The sequence below is a fragment of the Myodes glareolus genome, chromosome 5 (assembly GCF_982192425.1).
Source record: "Myodes glareolus chromosome 5, mMyoGla1.1, whole genome shotgun sequence".
Lineage (NCBI taxonomy): Eukaryota > Metazoa > Chordata > Mammalia > Rodentia > Cricetidae > Myodes > Myodes glareolus.
The window spans coordinates 4,394,760-4,417,748 of NC_142030.1; the positions used below are offsets into that span (position 1 = coordinate 4,394,760).

The window sequence follows — 22,989 nt, forward strand, 5'->3', positions numbered from 1 at the left end:
TCCCTCTTTTGGGCTCTGTTGAACATTACTCTGTGTGTGTTTCAATCACTTGCCTCTTACTTTCATCCTGACTGACACAGGCTGAGATGGGTACTAGGACAGTTCGGGGTGACAGGCCAGCTTCTCCTGCTCAGTATGTTTACCACAAAGCCCAACAGAGATGTGCAAATATAATAATTTATTACAGCTTATAGATACAAAGTACAAAGGACTTGAGCATCCCTATTGTCTTGATGGCAAAAGGTACAGTAAAAACAGACTATCATCACTTTACAGTTTCCCTTTGCATTTAAAACTTGGCCAGCAGGAGGCTGGGGAGATGGCTCAGTTAGAGGAAGACCTGAGTGTGAGCCCAGGACCACATGAGAAACCAGGTAGGTATCCACATGTAATCCCACACAAAGGAGGCAGAGACAGGAGGGTCTTGGCCTTGCTGGCCAGCTGGCTTACCCTACTTTGGCATATTCCAGGTCAGTGAGAGACCCTGTCTTAAAATAAAAGATGGACCGCTCCTGAGGAATAACACCCAAGACTCACCTCGTCTCTAGACGCACACACACACACACACACACACACACGCACGCGCGCGCGCGATAGTACACTGAGCTCTGACTTCTGCAGTCAGCCAGATCAGATTGTGCGCATACACACACACACGCATACACAAACATGGATAGTATACATTTTAGGCTGAGATATGACTTCTATAAGACAGATCAGATTGTGCACACACACATGGATAGTACATACTTTAGACTGAGATCTGACTTTTGCAGTCAGCCAGTTCAGATTGTGCTTGGCAGGTAAATACAAGGCCCACCAGAGGAGCTGCCAGCTTTTCTGTCAAGAAGAGTAGAGAAAATAGGTCATTTTTATTGGAGCTCTAAAAGCTTGTGAAAAGTGTTCATGGCCACAGATGAACACTGATAAGCTAACAGCAGTTTATGAGTTAATTGTATCAAAGTGAAGTACATGAAATGGGCCTAAACTCATAATATATTCATCAGGATACAAAAACGTTTTACAGAGGTTTTCAGGAATGTAGTTTGCCAACAATGTTTACACTAATTCACTCAACTCCCCATACTGAGAAGGGACAATTACCACTATAATCTGATAACGATTATATCTTCTAACCAGGCCCCTTAGCACTCCTCAAAGCACTACTGAGAACTGGGGCATCTTGGCAGTATGTTAATACTGTCCATGAAAACCAAGGTGAGACCCTTTGTTACTGCAGTTCTCAGTGGACATTCCTTTACAATCTCTGTACCTCTGAGGCAGTCATCTAGTAGACTAAAATAATTGTAATAAATAACTTAAAAATTTAAATTGCAAAGACTTACTGCCTAATTTAACATTCTATTAATAAAAATCGCTGTAGAAAACACTTGTAATTTACTGCACTATAAGGACTTAGTAAAAATGCCTGTAATCTGATTGTACTCTCTTAGACATCAGAGGGAATTTCTACTTACACTGAAAGGTTTGGCCGACACTTGTACAGGGACAACTGACGGCCTTGTGAGACCTGCTGAGGCTTCACCCGCAGTGGAAGTGCCGTGGGCTCTGCTGTACCACTGCACCAGAAGCTCAACACTGCAGCCTACTGTTAGTCTGCGGAAGCATGGAGTGTGGAGCTCCCAGGCCTAAGCTGTGCCTCCCTACGCTCAGGCTTCTGCACACCGGAGGTGAACAATAGTAGAGCTGCCATTTCCTTCCAAAGACTGATTTTCTAAAATTTATATAAAATGGGTCAACAAAATGTCACTCCTGACCCCAGGGTCTTCTACTGTCACCAAACAGAAAGGGAAGTACAGGGGGACACAGTTACAAGCCAGGGTTTGCCACCTTGTCTATCTTTGAGTCAGGGTCTTGCTGTGTAGCCCAGCTGACCCTGAACATGCAGTGCTCCTACCTGTCTCCTGGATGCTAGCACTACACACGTGCTCATCTTCTCTCCTTGGGGCAACCCCTGTACAGGACAGGAGTGGGCTTAGATAAAGCACTTGGACCTCTTTCTCTCTCTCTCTCTCTCTTTCTTTTTCTTTTTTGACACAGGTTTCTCTCTGTAGTCCTGACTGTCCTGGAATGCAGTCTGTAGACCAGGCTGGGCTTGAACTAGATCTGCCTGCCTCTGCCTCCCGAGTGCTGGGATTAAAAGCATGGGCCACCATCAATCCAGCTTTTGTTTTTTTAAGACAGGGTTTCATGTAGCCCAGGTCTCAAACTTGCTATGTTGCTAAAGTTGGCTTTAAATGCCTCCACCTCCCAAATGCTAAGGTGTAAGGTACGTACCACCATGCTGGCTAAGGGCTTTGCCCTCTTATGAGAGTGATCTGTATTTCTCAAGTATTTCCCCAACAAAGTGTAGGCATATCCCACAGCTCAGGATGGAAGTGAAGTGGGTCAGCATGTTGTACAACTCAAGAGCACCATCAACCTCTGGAGGAGCTACTGTGGTTGGACACCTGTGACTGAATGACCAGTGACTCCTAAGAAATGATTAGCTCTCAGCGAGCACAGACTTCTCCCAGTGAACCAGACCTCCATGAGAGGCAACGCCTGAGCTCCGCTAGTACCGGAAGTCCACTGGATGTACTGAAGAACACTAAGTTCGTAGCTGGAGGGCCAAAGAGAGGAACTACGTTTAAAAATGCTGTTAACTTTACCAGGACTTAAAAGTTATTTCTATCTTTTACAATAAAGTGTTTAGACATCAGTTGTCAGAAAAATATTCCATTAAAAAGCTGTTGTAAACTTGTTCCTTCCAATCTGCTCAAGCAAGTTCAAGGCATATCCCACAGCACAAAACTGAGTATCATGCAAACAGTATCTTTATAGTCTTTGAGAAGACAGGAAGCTGTGTGAGTGAGCACTGAGTCAGAGCTCCAGCCTGAACTTAGCCAGCAGAGGCAGGTGGTCTGAGGAGTTGTGTTCATTGGGAAGCCCATTCACAGTCCACAGGTCTTGCTCTGTAAGAAGCGACAGTCTAGCTAGAAGTTTCAAGCCACCAACCAAAGCAACTTCAGCTCCTAGTTGAAGAAGCACATATTTAGTGAAACTGTCATTAAGCAGGCAAGGTTGTTTTTAAACAGTGAGACAGAACCTGAAGTTTAGCAGAAAACTAAAATGAAAGATTTTAGAGTATAAGGTTTTGTGAAGTTATAACCAATAATCCTAAATCTGTAGACTCATGCTGTTTATGCCAGGTAATTTTTCTATTTCAATTTATGAAATTTACACCTTTGAAAGATTAATACAATGAAATGTTAAGAATGTGCACTGGGTGGTGGTGGTGCGCTCCTTTAGTCCCAGAACTCAGGAGGCAGAGGCAGGCAAGAGTTCACGCCAGCCTGGTCTACAGAGAGTTCTAGGAGAACCAGGGCTATACAGAGAAACTGTGTCTCAAAAAACAAAGGAATTTGATATTGAGAACCACTTAAGAATGATCCACCAAACCACTCTAATTGCCCAGAGCCAAGCTGCCAAGGTGACTGCATGATAAAGTGACATGCTTTGAGCCCACTCATTCTCCCCTCAAGTGGAAAATAACCGGCTGCTGATCCTGGCACTCTCCTGCCACCTAGTGAGCTCTGTAGACATGGCAGCTTCCAGACCATACTGTGAACAGAGCAGCTACACTGGGTAGTTGGTTCAGTCAGAACTGAGGTCACTGAGAAGGTATGCCCAGGAGGAACTAACCCCGGAGAAGCAGCATCAGAAAAGGGGGTGGGGAGTCTGCCTTGTCTAGGAGTCCAGATGTTTCCCTGAGTGTTTTCAGATTTCCAATTATCTTCATGTCTGCTCTGTTTTAAGTCCTTCAGTTGGTGTATCAGCCTGACTTCCTGCTGAGCCGCACTGGAGCAGCTGAGGATGCAGTCTGTAAGGACCTGCTGTGGGGTGCTTTACTACCTCAGGACGGGTGCCGCTGCATCACTGCTTTTCCCATCTCCCTTCTACATCCAGACCGTCACCTGTGCCGAGAACCAAGGTTCTCCCCGTTTGCATTCTAGGAGTTGGGGCTCCACTACTCCTCACCTGGACCCTGAACAGCGTCCTCCTTTTCTGCAGAGTAGAAAATATAATCAACAGTTATGGCGCTCTGGGAATGGCAAGTGGTCACCTCTGGAAGTCCAGTGTCAGGAAGGAAGTGAGAGTAGACAGACGACAAGCTGAAGTGGTGCTGGAGATGTGAAGACACGCTAGAGAGAAGAGAGAAGGGCTCAGTATCCATCTCATCTAAATTACCTTCTTATTCCATTCCTGGACTAAACCTGGATACTTTTTATTACTGTTTAGTCTTTTTATTTTGTTTTTTTTTTCAGACAAGGCTACATAATAGCCCAGGCTTGAGTGGAGTGTACTTTATACCTTCGGCAGGCCTCAAATTTGTGGCAATCCTTCTGTCTCAGTTGCTAAAGTACTGGTCTAATATGTGTAAGCCACGTGCCTGGCTCTTCTGTTTTTGAGTTTCTTTCTGCAGCTCAGGCTGGCCTCATTCTTACTACACAGCCAGGCTGGTCATCTCACGACACTTCCGCCTCAGCCTCTTGAGGGCTCTGATGACAAGTGTGAGGTGGGCATCACTCAACAAACCAGATCCTACACCAGGCTCCTTTGCTGACACAGGGATGTAAGCCAACTGAAACTAAAACCCAGCAAATGATGCCAAATGGGGTTAGAGCTAAAGAATCAATGTGCTAATTAGATCTTAGAATTATACATGTTTGAGAACCTCCGTTTAAATAATGAGCATACACTCCTAAACAGTGTGCATGTTTTGGTTGTGGTTTTAAGGATGCTCTAAGTGGGCAGTGATGTGCAGGGCTATTCAGGACCTTCTGGATCTCTGCTGGCAAAGAAGCCACAGGCCTGACATGCTTTCTGCTGCTCTCAGGACAGTTGCCAGACTGTCTCACATTTACTGTTGCAAAGACATGTCATGTCACAGACAAATGGGTTAAAGAGCATTTTCTAATATCATGAATTTTAAGAGCTATTTATGCTATAAAGGCAAATTAAAATTTTTTTAGAACGTTCTTAAGTTCACTCAACAAACATTTACCAAACATCTATTAAATTCTATACATCATTGTAGGTGGTAAGGGACATATAAAAATGTAGCTCAGCAGTTAAAAGCACTGGCTGCTCTTCCAAAGAACCTGGGTTCAATTCCCAGCACCCACATAGTAGCTCACAACTGTCTGTACCTCTGGTTCCAGGGGATCTAACAGTCTCTCACAGACACAAATGCAGGCCAAATACCAATGTACATGAATATTTAAAAAAATATTCATTTTTTTGATTTTAGTAAGCTCCTAAATAAACACAGGTTGACGCCTTAAAAATACCCTACCTGGCTGGGCAGTGGTGGTTCACACCTTTAATACCAGCACTCAGGAGGTAGAAGCAGGCAGATCTCTGTGAGTTCGAGGCCAGCATGGTCTACAAAAGCTAGTTCCAGGACAGGCTTCAAAACTCAGGGAAATTGTATCTCAAACAACAACAAAAACAAACAACAACAAAAAACCCCTACCTAGCCGGGCAGTGGTGGCTCATGCCTTTAATCCCAGTAGGTAGGAGGATCTCTGAGTTTGACATCAATCTGGTTTACAGAGCAAGTGTGAGGGCTACACAAGAGAAACTCTATTTCAAAAAATCAAAACAAAAAGAGCAAATAAAACCCCAAGCCCCTAACTTCCACTTTTACTGTCTAAGGACTGACATTCACAGGCACTAGTGTGAAAGGTGGAGCATGTCTATTACCCACATGTGGGAAGCTGGAGCTAGCCTAAGCTACATGAGGAGACACAAAAGCATGTTAAGTCCTTCAAGCTGCGGCCTTCCAGTGTTTCAGGTCAGAGACAAATGCTGTGTGTAAGCACACCGACCCCACAGAATGCCAGAGTTCAGGGATGGACACAGCAGCACTGAGCGTAACTGTAGTTTCCTGGAGGCTAAGGAGGGCAAAAGCTCAAGGCTAGTCTGGGCTACACAGCAAAACCTTGTAAGAGATCTAATTACTCAAAACCATAAATTGTTATGCTACTGAATTTTTGATATATTTGAAATGTTTAATTCACTTTTTAAAAACTGCTTCTTTCCTTACTAGGTTATTTCTTATAAGAAAATGTTTTCTCGGGGCTGGAGAGATGGTTCAGCAGTTAAGAACACTGGCTGCTCTTCCAGAGGACCTGGGTTCAAATCCCAGAGGACCCAAAGGGCAGTTCACAGCTGTCTGTAACTCCTGTTCCTGGGGATCTGATTGTCGCATATAGACATACATGTAGGCAAAACACCTACTTATGTATATAAAATAAAAAATAAATACATAAAAAAGACTTTTTTTCTCCTCAAACAACACATACAAAGTAAAAGTGAAAAGAATGAGAATAAACTGAAGGAGATATGCTAATGTGGTCCCTACATTTAAATGCTGAAAATATCTGAGTTACAATCTAAGATGAACATCTTAAGAATCTTAGAGAGACAAAATGTAGGTCTGTCTTGATATATTAACATAGACCCACTTCTCAATCAGCCCAAACATTCACGGCTCTTTCTAAAATGATACAGGCTTCTTCTCTCTTCTGATGTTTTCCACCAGTCCAAGAGAAAATGACAGTGACCTCTATGGCATGCTGTTTGGGTGTTTTGTCTGTGAACTGAGATCTAGTTAGTAAGATAAGACTAATGACCCACTGCAATCAGGAAGACACTTTCCTGGAAACTTCAGAGGTCCTGGGCCCATGTGCTGTGTTTGCAGACACTGCCTAAGCATGCCAAGCATGAAATAGTACTTTCCAAGCTTTGGCTCCCTGAATCCTCACAACCCATGTAGGGAAATGGAACTGGGATGCCGGATTCTCAGTTACAAAACAGCAGTCAGATCTGGAATTCATGAGTATCTGTCTTAAACCCAGAAGCCTTTGCAGCACGGAACAGCATCAACTTCATTTTGTACCCAAGTGTTTCCTGAGGTAATTTTTTTGAGTAACTCACTTTCCAGCTGACACTCCGACCTCTGCCTTCTCCAACGGGGTCTCCGTCAGACTGCTGTCTGAAAGAGCAGAGGGAAGCATGTCAATCAAGGGTGAGCACTGGTTCTAGTTTGTCCTAGCACAGCTTTCACTAGATCCAGATTCACGGTATGTCTAGTTTAAATGTTTGGTTCCATGTTTGATCCCATGGTCTACATTCTGATGGCCTACAGAATCAGGGGAAAAAATGAAGACAATTCTAAGGCAACACGCAAGTTATTTTTTTTTAATATTTATTTATTTACTATGTATACAATATTCTGTCTGTGTGTATGTCTGCAGGCCAGAAGAGGGCACCAGACCTCATTACAGATGGTTGTGAGCCACCATGTGGTTGCTGGGAATTGAACTCAGGACCTTTGGAAGAGCAGGCAATGCTCTTAACCACTGAGCCATCTCTCCAGCCCAACACGCAAGTTATTCATGAACAAATAACACTGGACTTTAACTCTTAAAAAGGAAATCTGGAGTGTATTAATCAAAAGACAAGCAAATAGCTATTTATATTTATATACATGAGCATTCATGCCCAAGATACTGAAACTTTGACATTTGAGTCCCTGTCTTCGCAGGAAGATTGTCACCCGGAAGCCGGCCAGAATGTACTGCAAACACTCACCTGTCTTTCCTGCTCTGGGAACCTGCTGTGTCTCATACACACAGCTCTGGGAGATGCCCAGGTCTGGGGGCCAAATTGGAATAGATAAGATTCTCTGTCCCCGAGAAGACTGTTCCTGGCCAGATACCTGCACAGAATTTCAGTAGGCATCTTACATGAATAGCCTTTAACTAATTAATGTATTAAAGTTTTATATCTTAATAAAAGTAGTCAGAAATGATAAGCATATCCTTCATTTTATATAAATGATGACTTGTGATTACAAACACTCATCCAAATACAGTTCAGAAGCACTTGTCATTTACATGGAAATGACAGTTTCTCACTTGCATGTATTCCTCATTTGAACATGTGCCTATCTACAGCTTTCCCATAACACTCCCTTACCCTTTCTGCTACCTGTAATAGAGTTTCTATTGTGTCAAATGCTATGATCAAACCAAATTTAAAACTATGCTTGAAAATTCTGTTGGTGGAAGATTTACTTTGGTTAAAATACTAAAAACCAAATGATCTAAAACAAGAAGAATGAAACATGAAAATATCATCCAAAGCCAAATAAAATTAATTCTAAGCTGAATAATAAATATATTTCCACATTATGTAAGAAAAGACATTAGTATGTAAAGGAAAGCTCATACAATGACTACTGAATAACTATATTGCTCATGTCCAGCATGCAGAACTCCTATTATTCCCGTGAAAGGGGCTTTCAAGTTATCTTTGCTTGTAAAACCTTTCTGTCTACCAGCTAATTCCTTCAAACAGAATATTTCCAGAAGTGGAAAGACAAAACCAAACCAAGGGAACAGAGGCATGTGTTCGTAACTGTAGGAAACCATACTATCTTAGCACAGTGATCTACCAATTTCCCAGTGGTTTTCACACAGCCACACAATGACCATCCTTACTCCAACAACAACCCTTCCCCACATTCTGATGGGCAGAAGCCTACTTACTACCAGATGAAGCAAACACTTGCCTTTCCAATTGCAAGTCCTTCATAATTCAATTTTCCTTCCTTTATGAAACTATAGAGTGGAGAACCAGGAACAGAATTAAAGTCACCACACATGATGATGGGACAGAAGCTGCCGTCTTTCCGATGGGCCACACTAGAAATCTCTGCTAGCAGCATTGCCAACTGAGTCAGCTTAATATCACCTCGCCGTGGGTTATACAGCAGATGTGTGTTAGCTACACAGATGGAGGGAGAGGCAGCACGTGGCATCTTGGGCTGTAGGAGTAACACTAATCCAATGTTGTCTCTGTCCAACAGAGGAATGTCACGGCGGCAGAATTCCACTGGGTTCACGGATAAGAGTGAAAATTTGGCATGTTTGAAGCAAATGGCACAGCCATCAGGTTTCCTTCCTGTCTTCATCTTATATTCACAGTGATAACCTAGAAGGAATGAATTTAGAAAAGAGAGACTGTATGTCAAAACACATTCCTCTTAATATTTTAAAGCAATGTTTGACAAAGCATATTCTCTAAGACAGGATGCTAGTATATGTTAAAACTAAAGTTTAGGAGCCAGGCAGTAGTGGCATGCGACTTGCCTTTAATCCCAGCACTTGGGAGACAGAAGCAGGCGATCTCTATGAGTTCAAGGCCGGCCTGGTCTACAGAGCAAGTGCAAGGACAGGCTCCAAAGTGACACCTATAAACCCTGTCTTAAAAAATAACAACAAAACAAATAAACAAACAAAACCAACCAACCAACCAAACAAAAAACAAAGTTTAGGTCTAGAGCCAGGGATCTCAAGGAAGGCCATGGGCCCAGCTAGCTTAAGACTGTTTTAACTGCACCACTTAAGAAAATAAATTCTGGGGCTGGAGAGATGGCTCATTGGTTAAGAGCACTCACTGCTCTTCCAGAGGTCCTGAGTTCAATTCCCAGCAACCACATGGTGGCTCACAACCATCTGTAATGAGATCTGGTGCCCTTTTCTGGCATGCGGGCATATATGGAGGCAGAATGTTATATACATAATAAATAAATAAATCTTTAAAAAAAAGAAAATAAATTCTGTAATATCTTATTTCTTTTTTTCTTTCTCTTTTGGTGGTAGTAGAGGTGTTGAGGATCAAACTCAGGGTCCCACATATGCTAGGCAGGCATTCTACCATGGATCTAAATTCCCAGCCCAAAGATCTTCAGAGACAGGGACTCACTATGGATCTCAGGCTATCCTTGAATTTACCATAGAGCTCCAAATGGCCTTGAACTCCTCATCTTAATGCCTCAGCATCCCTAGTGCTGGGATTACAACAAGGCCACCACACCACACATCTTAGGTCTAACTCCAAGCAGGGAACAGGCGCCCACACTTGTAATGCAAGCATCTGGAAGGAGGCAGGTGAATTATGAATCTGAACCACCCTGAATCATATAGCAAGGCCTTGTCTCAAAACCAGCATGCCTAGTAGGTTTCTTTATTAGCAGACTCGGTCATAACAATTGCAGTAAAGCCTTCTCATCTTTTTGTCCCTTTCCCCATCTCACTCTCTGTGGACCACACTGCCTGACCATGTCAGCAGCAGCACCTTTCCTGTGCTAGCTCTGCTGGCTAGGATGCTCTGGGCACAGCTCGGCCCTCACCCACTCCAAATCTCTGTTCAGACTTCACATCATCCAACCATTCTGCGTTCCTTGCTTGCTGTTCACTTATACACATCCCAGGAAGGAGGAGGCTGGCTGCTGAGAGCAGCGCTGTGTCCACCTGCTAGAACAGCCTGAAGTGTAGGCAGGCACTCAGAAAGCACCTGCTAAATGAATGCCATGTGGGCACATTTTTCTTATTTCTTATCTATAAATCAAATTCTAGAAGCTTCTTCATGAGACAAGGCTTTATCTTTTATATGCTAGGCCATGGTAAAGTCTTCTATTGGTGAAGTAGGAGGCCGGGTCCCTGATAGTGCCCTCCTGGGAACATTTCCCTTTTAAGATCAGATCAATGTGAAATTTCCTGCAGAAATGCCTCAATATTTGCTTGACATTTGGGAATAGGTATCGCATTTTCAAAACTAAGTTATCCCAAAGGGATTGGAGATGGCTCAGCAGTTAAGAACACTGGCTGTTCTTAAAGAGGACCTGTGTTTAGCTCTAGTACCCACATGGTGGCTCACAACTGCTTGTAATTCCATCGGACCCAATGCCCTTTTCTGGTCCCCAGGCTTGGGTCTCACACATGGTACACAGACATACATGCAGGCAAAATATTCACATACATAAAATAATAAATTTAAAAGTTATTCCTAGAGCTAGGGAGATGGCTCAGTGGTTAAGAGCACTTGCTGCTTTTCCAGAGGTCCCAGGTTTGGTTTACCGTACCCATATGGTAGCTTACAACCACCTGCAACTCCAGTTCTAGGACATCTGACACCCCTTTCTGATCCCCATGGATCAAGAATGTAGGCAAAACTTATACACATAAAAATAAATAAATCTTAAAAAGTTAAAGAGAAAAGAAAAAAAGCTGGCCAGTGGAGGCGCACACCTTTAATGTGAGCATTCAGGAGGCAGAGGCAGGTGGATCTCAGAGCTGGAGGCCGGCCTGGTCTGCAGAGTGAGCTCCTGAGCAGCAGGAGCTGTTACATGGAGAATCCCTGTCTCCAAAGACAAATACACACAAATAAACATATGAATGAATAAAAGCTACACCCAAATATAGCATTTTTTATTTTAAAAATTACGTTTTAATAATGTAAAACTCTGAAAGAATAAGACTGGAAAAGTAAATAAAGGTTCTACTGTACCAAGTGACTCCAGACTCGGCCTGATTTCTGTTCCATAATGATCTTCCTGAACTTCCTGCAGACAAAGCACCTGGAAGAAAACAATGGTTTAAATTAAAACACACAGATGCAAATATAAATTCTATTTAAATCTGATAGTGTGGAAATCAAAGTGACATATATACCTTTTCTTATTTTTAGGATAAATTAATGTTCTTCCTTATTTTAATTTTGTTTGTTTGTTTTTTCAAGAAAAGGTTTCTTTGTGTAGCCCGGGCTGTCCTGGAACTCACTCTGTGGACCAGGTTGGCCTTGAACTCTGATATCTTCTTGCCTCTGCCACCCAAATGCTTTGGATAAAAGGTATACGCCACCACTGCCCCAGTTTTTTTATTTAATTTTTTGAAAAAAAAATGATTGCTGTGCACACACCTCTAATCCCAGAACTCGGGAGGCAGAGGCAGGCTCTATGACTTGGAGGCCAGGCTGGTCTACAAGAGCTAGTTCCAGGACAGGTTCCAGAGCTACATAGAGACCCTGTCTTAAAAACACAGGGGGGCGGGGGCTGGAGAGATGGCTCAGAGGTTAAGAGCAGTGCCTGCTCTTCCAGAGGTCCTGAGTTCAATTCCCAGCAACCACATGGTGGCTCACAACCATCTATAATGAGGTCTGGTGCCCAGACATACACGTAGACAGAATATTGTATACAAAATAAATATAAATAAATAAATAAATAAAAACTGCCTTCAGCAGTATTTTAAAAAAAAAAAAACACAGGGGGGGAAAAAGGCAAGAAAAAAATCATTCCTCTTAATTACTCTATATCACAAGAAATATGTTTCTAAACATCTTCTAATTATCTCAAAACCATGGCCTACACTCATATGGGATAGCATTCTTATCATTCAAAACAGTCTATTTCCTGAAAGAACTGTTTTGTATTGTATATATGTGAGGCTATTTTTCCTGACATGGTGCACAGAAATTCAGGCAAAGCATTCATAGCTAGAGTAAAAACAAAATCTCAAAAAAAATGTATACATTTACTCATTTTCAAACTTCACCGTATTTAAGAACTGTATGGTGATTCCATTAAAATGTAAATTCTTCAATGTATATTTTATACACATATGTAAATGTCAAATTAAAAATTTTAGCATGGTACTGTTTTAAGTAATATGGGAAGTGCTCCATAGTTTTCACTTTCAAATGTTACAATAAGTATACATAGATAAAGATTTTTTAAGACACAAAAATTTGTACAAAGTGCATTATTATTTTGAAAAGATCAACATAGAAAATTTGATAGAATTGTAAAAATTAAAAAGAAAAGTAAAATGATCTTATATTTTATTATAATAATAATAACAATAATAATAATAATAATAATAATAATAATAATAAAGCTAGGTGAGGGGCTGGAGAGACAGCTTAGTGGTTAAGAGTACTGGCTGCTCTTTCAGAGGTCCTGAGTTCAATTCCCAGCACCCACATGGTGGCTCACAAGCATCTGTAGTGAGATCTGGTGCCCTCTTCTCGTATGCAGGCATACATGCAGATAGAACACTCATACATAAAGAAAAAAGAGCTAGATGATTAATTCTATCAGTGACCACTAATATGGAAGCCACACCTGGCTAACAAGAGCTCCCCCTCCCCAAACATCATTCACCAAGACACTGTCCTCAGAATAAAAGCTCTGACACAGCTTCAGACTTACATCTGCATCAAAATGTTTGATTTCTTTCAGGATATTGGGGAACCGAAAACTCCAGTGTAACACTGGACGTCGGCAGTGTCTGTAGAGGTGTGAGTTACCCTCCAGTAAGTCTTGGGAGAGTATATTGTAAGACATCACTGAAAAGTCGAACTTTCCTTCATTGTCCTCACACGTGGAGTCGGCATTCTTGTCTTCTCCGTCCTTCAGTTTTTCTTTATTATGGCTACATAAATACTCCCAATTCCTTTTTATTGTTCCTGTTAAAACATATCGGACAAAATATAAAAGAATCAATCAAAAGGAGACCAGTTTCACGTACACAAAAACTCTCTCACTTAAACTCTCACAGCTAATCAGTACGTTTCCCCTTGGAGAGAGCAACAGGACAGTCCCCACGTGGGCTGTGCCCAGGGGGGCTGCCCAGGCATCAAACCCATGTGCTGACTGAGGCTAGCATATCTTCCTGGAGGCTGCACTTCCTCATTTGTCTCTGGTTAAGAAGGCTTCTATCAGTCATGCTTAGCATTCTTTATTGCAATGAGAGATTCCGCCAGAGCTAGCTTTCCAGAGACGATCTCCCAGCACATTTCATTCCGTATCAAGATCAGCAGTTACCTTAGTTCAGAATTCTGGCTTATGCATGAATGGAGGGTTGTATAGAATGACAACTGTGGGAATGGTGTTTAGTGTCTAAAATGTAAAAGTGGGGAAATGTGGACAGAATGAGAAAATGAACTGTTACATATAGGGATCCTTGTCATACAGGGATCCCACAACAAACGTTAACATGACGTTACAGAATGTGCTAGACAAACGGAAGAGGCTGCTTAATCAGCCTGCATACAACCACCAGGAATGTACTACAGGTTGTACTCTGCAGACAGTATTCTCTGAAAAAGCAATCAAAGTGGAAACGAAAATACAAGATTCTGCCAGGCGGTGGTGGCACACGCCGTTAATCCCAGCACTCGGGAGGCAGAGGTAGGCAGATCTCCGTGAGTTCGAGGTCAGCCTGGTCTACAAGAGCTAGATCCAGGACAGGCTCCAAAACTACAGAGAAACTCTGTCTCGAAGAAAAAAAAAAAAGAAAAAAAAAAGATTCTGTAATTACAGATATTTCTCAACTGAGAAATTATCATTTTCTGAGGGTGCATATGTGTATATGTATACACACACAAACTCATTTTCAGGCCCGGGGGCACACAGGAAGCATGTGTGTGTGGTATGTATGTACTCGTATCCAGGCCTACACTCAGTACCAGCACTTGTAAAGCTAAAATAGGAGGATCAAAAATTCAGGGTTAGCCTGGCCAACATGCTATGTTCAAGGACAGCTTGAGCTGCACCGCAGTGAGATAAAACAAAAACAAACAAACAAGGGCTGGTAATTAGTTGGTGGTTGAGCACTTAGCTGACAAGTGGGTTCACTGCCTAGTGCCAAAAAAAGTGAGTAAGTACGTTCATCTTTAATCCCATGTCTTATGTCACATTAGTGAGCATGTGTTTAGTGTCATGGAAGTCATGAGAAAAAGAGGAACATTTAGTTAACCTACAAACTCAACAATGAGGAGAAAAGCTAACAGACTGGAGGTGGCTGGCCAAGCATGCTGACGGCGAATGGCAGCTTGACCTACAGACTGGCTTCCTCTACCTGCATGTGGGTTTTCATGTCATTAGATCACAAAGCCTAAAATTCTAACTGGAGTTGCCTGAGCATGAGGCTTCCCCTGTAATTCCAACACTCAGGAGGACAAGGCAAGAGGACTGTCAAGAGTTAAGGCCAACCTGAGCTACAGTGTGAGACCCTGTCTCCAAAACCAAACCAAAAAGGAAATACATGGGAACAGTTAACTTACATGCAAAATGAAAAGGAAATACTGTTTTAAGATAGTCTTCTACAATGACAAGGTGTTCACAGTCAGAATATCCATACACTCTATCAGCTGCCAATATAGTACGTTATGGGGAGTTCATTACAGCAGGTTACTCTCCTCGGTATTTAAGTATCCACCTGCTGTATGAGGGATTAGCATTTGACCAGATAGAGGGTAATTAGTGGGAACTGGATGGGACGAGGGAGCTGACGGCATGAAGATGCTAAGGGAAGGGCTTAGAAAAGAGTGGAAAGAAACAAAATCAAAATAGAGAAAAATCTTTTGACAATTCAGAATTCTTCCCAAAGCAGCCTCGTTCCTGGATGAGCAAAAGAAGTTAACTCTTCCCTATCCTGCACTGAACACGGAGAATTCCATCCAAAGGCTTAAGATTAAGGGTAATGGTATTAGCACCACAGATACACTGACAGTTACAGGACCCCAATCACAAACTGGGGGTGTCTCATGGCACAGACTTAAGTCTTCATAAGATGGAAGGGCTCCATCTCACGATGTGTAAGCTTTCACCCCCACTACAGCACCATCCTCTGTATTACTGTGATGAAATATATATATAAAAAAATAAATGTTTAGAACACTCATTTGCTGTTTCTTATAAAATATGTATGGAGTGTACATAAAAATACATTAAGATTATTATTAACGACTTTGTAATGGTGGTTCTTAAATAACCAGGACCAGTGGATACCTGATTAATGTGGAGGCTTTCAAACTTCTACAGGTTAAGGAGTCCTCTGGCACTGCTTTTCCTGTCCCAAGAAAACCAAATCTTTGCTGAGGGGGAAACACAGTTCATCCTGAACACATTTTTTTTTTTTTTTACTAAACAGGTGCAAGTGTGTTCAAATGCTAGGTTCCTTGGAGGAATTCCTCCAAACTACTGACACAGTCAACAGTCTCTGGCCATCACATAGTTACAACAAATTCACACTGCAAACGCTTATATACCTTCCATGTCAGGAGGAACAGGTGATCACAGCAGAGCAGAGGGATGAGTCAAAGAAAGTAAGTACTGGGCATGAGCAGGTAGTGGGGCGCCTAATTAAAAAGTCATAATTGTGTCACACAAATCCTTCAAATACTTTAAAGTGATAGGCAAATTAGTAATGCTGTTCTGTTGATTGTAAAGTATTAGTGAAATATCGGAAGTCACATATATGGCTTAATGAAGAGCCTTTTCCTTATTCTCAACACCTAGGAAGAATGGACAGATAAAAAGTCAGATAGCAATCAGAGATTATCAGTTATAAATGCAACTCCCCATCCATTTCTGGGAAACACCACCACCACAATTTTTTGAGTAGTCACTAAGAAGCCAATAGTATGGTAGGCATGTCGACATACCTCATTTTGTCCTGAATGGGCATTCAAAATAGGTGTCATTTATTACACTAGAAATCCAAGCAGTTTTAGGTGACCTTTCCAAGCTCATGGAGAGTGGCAGGGCATACATGAGGGCAGGGAGTGCTTCCTAACTTTACCATGCTTACGCTGCATGTCAGGATGCCATCTGTGGACGCATGAAATTACCAAAGGTTGCAAGAGAGAAGTGTGAGTTGGCTGGATGAGCAGCAAACACATAAATGCACAGGTCCTTCTGAGGACCTGGTTCCAGTGTCTACATAGGACTACTTACAGTTACCTATTTCCACAGATTTCTACGGCCAAGGACTTAGCCTCTACTTACATGTGTGTTTATTTGAACTAGCTCTTTGTAAATGTACCAATTAATCATTTCTGCCTTGGGACCCAGGTGAATTCTCCAGAGAACTTTCTGGTAACAAAGAACAAGGAGCCTGAACCCTAAGGGCTCAGGAGCTCCCTTTCAGTTCTTTCACCTCTGCTTCAGCTCCCTACACTAGGCTCCCAGGCAGCGGCCTCTAAAGTTCAGTAAGAAAGGCAATCCAAGCTCTTACACACCTCACTCCACGCTGGGGTGAGAGTGGTGGGGGTACACGAGCTGCCTAGGAGTAAAACAGCACGAGGTAAGTAGAGGGAATCAATATAGTTTTAAGAGTTCCACAAAGTTGACTAAGATATGGCTCAATTTCTGAAAGGTAATAATTCTGACTCTCCCTTGAGTTTCTCTAGGACTGGGCATTTAACTCAGTGGCAGATTAAGTACAAGGTACTGGGATCAATCCCTAGCACTGAAAAAAAAAAAGAAGAAAAATATGTATGTAACCTATTTATAGACTCTAATTAGGAAAATACAGATTTAACAAGCTAAAATCTTATTCTGTAACATTCTACTTACGATTATTTCTAATAACAAATCTTTTATATTATATAAAATTACTATTAAAATGAAAACACAAAATTAAAAATTTTAAATCAGCGATTTCCACTGCCAATTTATTCTCTAAGTCATCCAAGACTTCAAAAACTGGTAGACATGAAAACTGTTCTTAGACCTTGTGTCTTTATCTACTTCTGTTATCTACTGTTATTCAATCAGTAGCGTCATTTTCTACGTTTATATTCTTATATAGCCTACTTACTTAAGTACCTACATAAACTATATAATCTATTCATAGATACTGAGATGGTCTTATAGTTCTTTTCTGCATGCACGGAAAGAAACACAGTTGAAGATGAAGACACCGTCCCTAACACAGGAACTTCTGGCTAAAAATAAGCACATCTCTAAGATAAGGAAGACGGCTTCAGGGTTAGATATGATGGCTTCAACTTAGCCTATCATTCTGTCTGTCCCTTTACCAAGGTAAACATCTCCTTTACCATGGCGTTTCCTCCGTTTGGATGAGGGCTCATCTCTGTCAGAGCTCATGACGTCACTGGAGAGATGGAACAGGGATGTGCTGTGCAGACGGTCAGGTCTCCAGTTATAGAACTGAAACTGAGTCCCAGAGTCAACCAGAAGAGGTGGTCTACAGTTCAGTGAGAAATGCCTGCTGCTCAAGTATGGGTAAGGCGCACGTGAGTAGTGTCCAGGCCACCTCAGACCACTGGAAATGTGTCTGTTCCAGCAATACCTCTGCAGATCCTCCCACGGTGTGGTCCAGTCCCGACCCCAACTCTTCAGAGGATAGGGAAACATGGAGTACCTGGAAGAAATAAAGATACTCCTTGAGGTACCACTTTTTGTTCAGCTATAGTACATAAAATACAAATCTATTTTCTACAGGTAAGACGTCATCTCATATTTAAATTTACTTCTAAATCTGTGAAGAATGGCCAATGAGTAATGACACACACCTTTAATCCCAGCACTGCGGAGGCAAAGGCATGTGGATTTCTGAGCTTGAGGCCAGCCTGGTCTACAGAGTGAGTTCCAGGACAGCCAGGGCTACACATAGAAGCCCTGTCTCAAAAAAACCCCCAAAACCAAAACCAAAACTTAAAAAACCGACCAAACAAACAAACAAAACAAAAACAAAACAGGTCTTCTTCCAGAAGACCTGGGTTCAATTCCCAGCACCCACATGGCAGCTCACAACTGTCTCTAACTCCAGTTCCAGAGGATCTGACGCCATCACAGAGACAAAAATGCATGTAAGAATGAAGAGGAAAGCACTCGTGTTTAACTATCAGCACCAATACCTCAACGTTCTCCCCGAAACAACCAAGGGTGGCATTCTAAATACTCAACAAAAAAACACCAGACACCACAGACACCACAAAAAGTTCATCCACAATCCAACTGAGAAGTTAGTCCACCAAAAAACTAGTGTTCAGATTTCAAAAACTAAACAGACAAGCCCATAACAAACCTAACAGTTCAATATGACACACATACTAGAATGTAAGAAAAAGGCGTGTCTCCTTCCAACTTGGGTTTAGAGTAAAAACATGTTTTGGAATAGTACATTTATACCAAAGTTAAATTCTTCCCAAATACTGGTAAAGCTAAAATCTAAAATCCATGAAAGCGTTCTGACTTGATGAAGCTACTTGCTTCCCTTACTAACCAATGGGTGGAGAAACTGCTTTTCCATTCCTTCCTCTTTTCTTAAGCACACAGCCCCGGGGAAAATTAAAGAGCATAAGGACTATTTGTTTACCAGGAATCCTTCTATACCCAAATCAATGGCATCAATTTTAGCAAAGTACAATAAGACTGTTGTCTGTGTGTGAAGTTGCATGTGCTTGTGTGTGCACAGCCAGAGGTTCATGGCAGGTGTCTTTTTCTATTGTTCTTGACCTTGGATTCTGAGACAAGATCTCCTCCTGAACTTGGGAACTGGAACTATTGAGTTGGGAGCCTCCTGCTCCTGCCTCCCCAACACTGGGGTTACAAACAGGTGACTCCACTCCCACTTTTTACATGGTTGCGAGGGGTTCCAACTCAGGTCCTTGTGCTGGACAGCAAGCACTTAACCAGCTGAGCCCTCTTCCCAGTTCACCAAGCTTCTGTTTAACAGATGTGCTGCTCTTAAGTTCTCAAAAACTGAACTTGACTTCTCGATGCATCCTCTGGCTGGCGATTCAGAGAACTTCATTCCGCTGGGTTCCTGTATCTACATCTACTATCGCTAGTGGAGTCTGCAGAAGTTGCATTTCCTTATCAATGCTAGCTTTCATTTGAAGCCATTTAGCTTTGATTATTATATATTTGAAACTTATATCTCGAACTGCTCTCTAAACCAAACTGACTGTAAATATTTAAAGGCACAGCATGGACACTATCAAAGTCATTCGTAGGGATCTCAGCACCTAGACCTTTTTATTTTTAAAATTCAAAAAGAACTTTTTTGAGCCAGGCATGGCGACACACACCTTCAATCCCAGCACTCAGGAGGCAGAGGCAGGTGGATCTCTGAGTTCAAGACCAGCCTGGTCAACAGAAAGCGTTCCAGGACAGCCAGGGTTACAGAGAAACCCTGTTGTCTCTTGCAAAACACAAAAAGCAAAAACAATTTCTTTTTCTTCTGAGACAGGGTACCATGCAAGACAAGCTGGTCTTGAACTCTTAATCCTTAATCCTGCTGCAACCTTCCCGGTGCTGGAACTGTTGTTTCCTGTCTTGGTATGTGACTACACTTCGGCCTGCACTTGACACAACTTCTTCAGGTTGGCAGATATTTACACCACTATCTTTTTTGGCCTTCTCCATTTTATGGCCTTCTCCATACCTTAAGCCCTGTCTCTACCCAACGGACTACCTAGCACGATGCCTGGCACACAGCTGGCACTCACAACTGCCATAGGAACCAGGGATAACGGAGTTAGCGGATCCCAGTGGCTTATGTAATGATGCCGTGCTATTTCCCACGCGTGGCAAACCAGACGGTTTGAAAGGTTACACAAACCTTTGGAATCTTAACATCTAAGTCTTTAAAGTTTATTAGAGAAAAACACAACCAGGGCATCAAATCTTAGATTCAGCGGGCACTATTTGGGGTGACATTAATAGGGGCAGTATGTACTGTGGCGCTTTAAAATTCCAAGTTTTTTTTTTGGGGGGGGGGGAGAGGCAGAGTTTCAGTCTAATCCCGGCTACCCTCAAATTCACAGCTATCCTCCTGCCTCAGCCTCCTGGGTGTTGAGATTATAGGAGTGAGCCATCGCGCCCGACTCTCAATGAATGAACTTTAAGAAAAATACCCAGGATGGAGTGAGAACTTGAGAGTGCCCAGCAAAGTTGGCCTCCGCCTGACCGAAGTTTGTGAGCAGAGGGCGCTGGCCCAGCCACCCCGGGGCGCGCGGCTTCCCTCCGGGCCGGGCCTCGCGCGAGGGTGGCGGCGAGCGTGGGGGCCGCGTGAGGCCAGCTGGACCCCGGAGGCCGCCGCCCGCCCGGCCAGCCGCCCGCGCGTTACCTCTCCCTCGGCGCCGCCAGGCGCGTCCCCGCCGCGGACCCTCTTCCTCCGCCTTCCTCCCTCCCTCCCGCGCTCCGCCCCGGGCCGCCCGCCCCTTCCTCCTCCCTCCCGCCGCGACTGACCGGCCTCGCCCCGCCACACAGCGGCCGTAGCCCCTCCGCACACAACGCCACGTCTCCATTTCGGCTCTCGGGCGAGCGTCCAACGCCCAGGACCGCTGCTGCGCCTCAGCCCCGGCTACTCGCAGGGTCCCGCCGGATCCCCATCACTCCGCCTCGGCTCCGGCCCAGCCGCTAGGCATGCTGGGAGGAGCGTCTCGCCGTAGGCTGGGTCGCCATCTTGCCTTCTGGGGCAAGTCCTTCGACTGCGGGACTCCGGGCATGAGCAGAGCGTGTGCGGGAAGCCGTTTCCGCGTAGGGCAAAACTCCGGACCGCCTATTAAAGGAGCAGAACGCTAGTGCCGGGAGTCTCTATTAAGACCTTTGAGCTGGCGCTGATGGAGACTTGCTGTGTTTTTCACGTGCTCGGGCAAATCCAAAAGGCAGATAGATGTTGAGGAAATACTGTTCTGTGGGTTTCAGTAGAACTGCGGACTTCAGATTTTTATAATTAATTTTGTGGGAATACATCTAAAGAGTGTTGATCCTGCGATTCACCGGAGTAAAACTGGTTCTACCATTTTCATGTCATATTTAAAAGACGCTTTTACTAAATTGTAAATACTGATCACGATGAACCTTGGTCAGGACCACTCCCTGGAACTTTCCAGCTGAGTGGCCCTGAGATACCTGGGGGCGGGGGGGGGGGGGGGCTTTTACGTTCAAAACTCATAGGCCACCGTACTTTCTCATGAGACTTTTTAAAGAACTACAACTCCCAGAATCCCTGGAAGTTACCTGTCTTTGGGCAGGTGGGGCTTAACAGCTTAATTTAGGATATAGGAGAACCCACTTGTACGTTCATTATTAGTGTGTTGATGATCCGTGTCTGTGAGATCTAGTGTAGGAGTCGGAGATTCTTGGAAAATATAGGAAGACACAGAAAAGAGAGCGAGGCCAAAGGTAGAGGGCACCGGGAGCTAGGGTCGCTGCTTACGGAGGTTGTTTTATTAGAGCTGCGTAGTAGTTTCCTGGGATGTTTTGGGTTTTTCTTTCTTTTTTTTTCCCCCTTGTGTTAATTTTGAGAAATACTTTACTTTCAATGTGTAGCTGATTCTCTGAAGTAGTTAAATTGTATAAACATGCCAGGAATGCTGAATTAGTGAATTATGAGGAAAGTTAAGTGTCTGATTTCACACATGCGTTCGCGCACACGCATACATTCTGAAAAAAAAAATCGTGCTAAGTGATCAATGCTGGCCTCAAACTCACCTCACATCGATGTCAGTGCTGGGATTACAGGCATGTACTGCCACACTTGGCTTCTAATCACGTTTTCATCAGCCAATATGAAATCTTGTTTTATGCATGTTTCTTGTTACTTTACTAACTTTAAACTCAGGTCCAATCGCATTCCAATCCATGTCTAAACGAAGGTTATTTAGTATACATATTTCCTCTATATATTACATCATTTCCTTTGTCCCTTCAGAATCTTACAGCAGTATGCTTGGGGACCGTTTTTAAAAACCAGCAAAACCAGTAAAGTGTGGCCTAGGTAGGCTGTAAAAACGTTGTTTTCTTACAACCTGGAAACTCAAGAGGGCAGAGTGTGCCTTGCTCAGCCTCAGCTAGGAACAAAGCACACTAGGCAAGTAAAATTGGTTACTGTAAAAACACTGTAAGGATCGGCTTGGGCATTATAGGTAGGTTTTAGGGACTAGGCAGTTCACAAATGCAGAATCCGCAAATGAGGGCTGATTGCTTCTGTTTTATATTACCCCATTTTCTAAGGTAATCACAATTTTGTAGTTTGAAATTCATTTTGTAAAATGAAATCCAGTTTATTAGATTTGACCAGTAGTTTCGCATATGCCTTGTTCCATAATGACATTGTAAGTAGCTTGTGAGCAAGGGTTATGACTCATTATTTTCAAATTTATTAAACCTAGTACTCTGCTGACTATAGCAACACATGCGAGACAAAATATCATTGAATAGATTATTAACTGGACCAGAATTATGGGACATCTACCATTCACCGGAGTCTCTCCTCCAGTACACCCCAGCTCCTCTGGCTTGTTGTGTAAAGA

General features: G+C 43.0%; 1 protein-coding gene across 5 annotated transcripts; it reads right to left on the bottom strand.

The window, feature by feature from the left end:
* Positions 1–163: 163 nt before the first annotated feature.
* Positions 164–21,167, bottom strand: Angel2 (angel homolog 2). Of its 5 annotated transcripts, none has more exons than XM_048439434.3 (9): positions 20,921–21,167; positions 17,761–18,086; positions 13,124–13,380; positions 11,425–11,494; positions 8,645–9,066; positions 7,663–7,789; positions 7,006–7,063; positions 4,042–4,205; positions 164–3,035 (listed from the first exon to the last, which is right to left on the bottom strand). In XM_048439434.3, exons 1-9 carry the CDS (start codon positions 20,977–20,979, stop codon positions 2,884–2,886), a joined length of 1,635 nt encoding a protein of 544 aa, XP_048295391.3. In that variant the 5' UTR covers positions 20,980–21,167; the 3' UTR covers positions 164–2,883. The 5 variants fall into 5 exon arrangements, with proteins under 5 accessions (XP_048295391.3, XP_085543656.2, XP_048295392.3 ...); XM_085687530.2 differs by lacking the exon at positions 20,921–21,167 and adding an exon at positions 20,799–20,856; XM_048439435.3 differs by lacking the exon at positions 20,921–21,167 and adding an exon at positions 20,587–20,709.
* Between the last annotated feature and the right edge of the window lie 1,822 nt (positions 21,168–22,989).

What these genes read in the sequence shown, in the direction of transcription:
- Angel2 (XM_048439434.3), bottom strand. Translation starts at nt 20,979, where the DNA reads ATGGAGACGTGGCGTTGTGTGCGGAGGGGCTACGGCCGCTGTGTGGCG. An exon ending in AAGGACTTGCAATTGGAAAG is followed by an intron (nt 7,790 to 8,644) that starts GCAAGTGTTTGC and finishes AATTCTGTGCAG; the next exon opens with GTATCTGGCCAGGAACAGTC. An exon ending in GTCGGAGTGTCAGCTGGAAA is followed by an intron (nt 4,206 to 7,005) that starts GTGAGTTACTCA and finishes TCTTCTCTCTAG; the next exon opens with CGTGTCTTCACATCTCCAGC.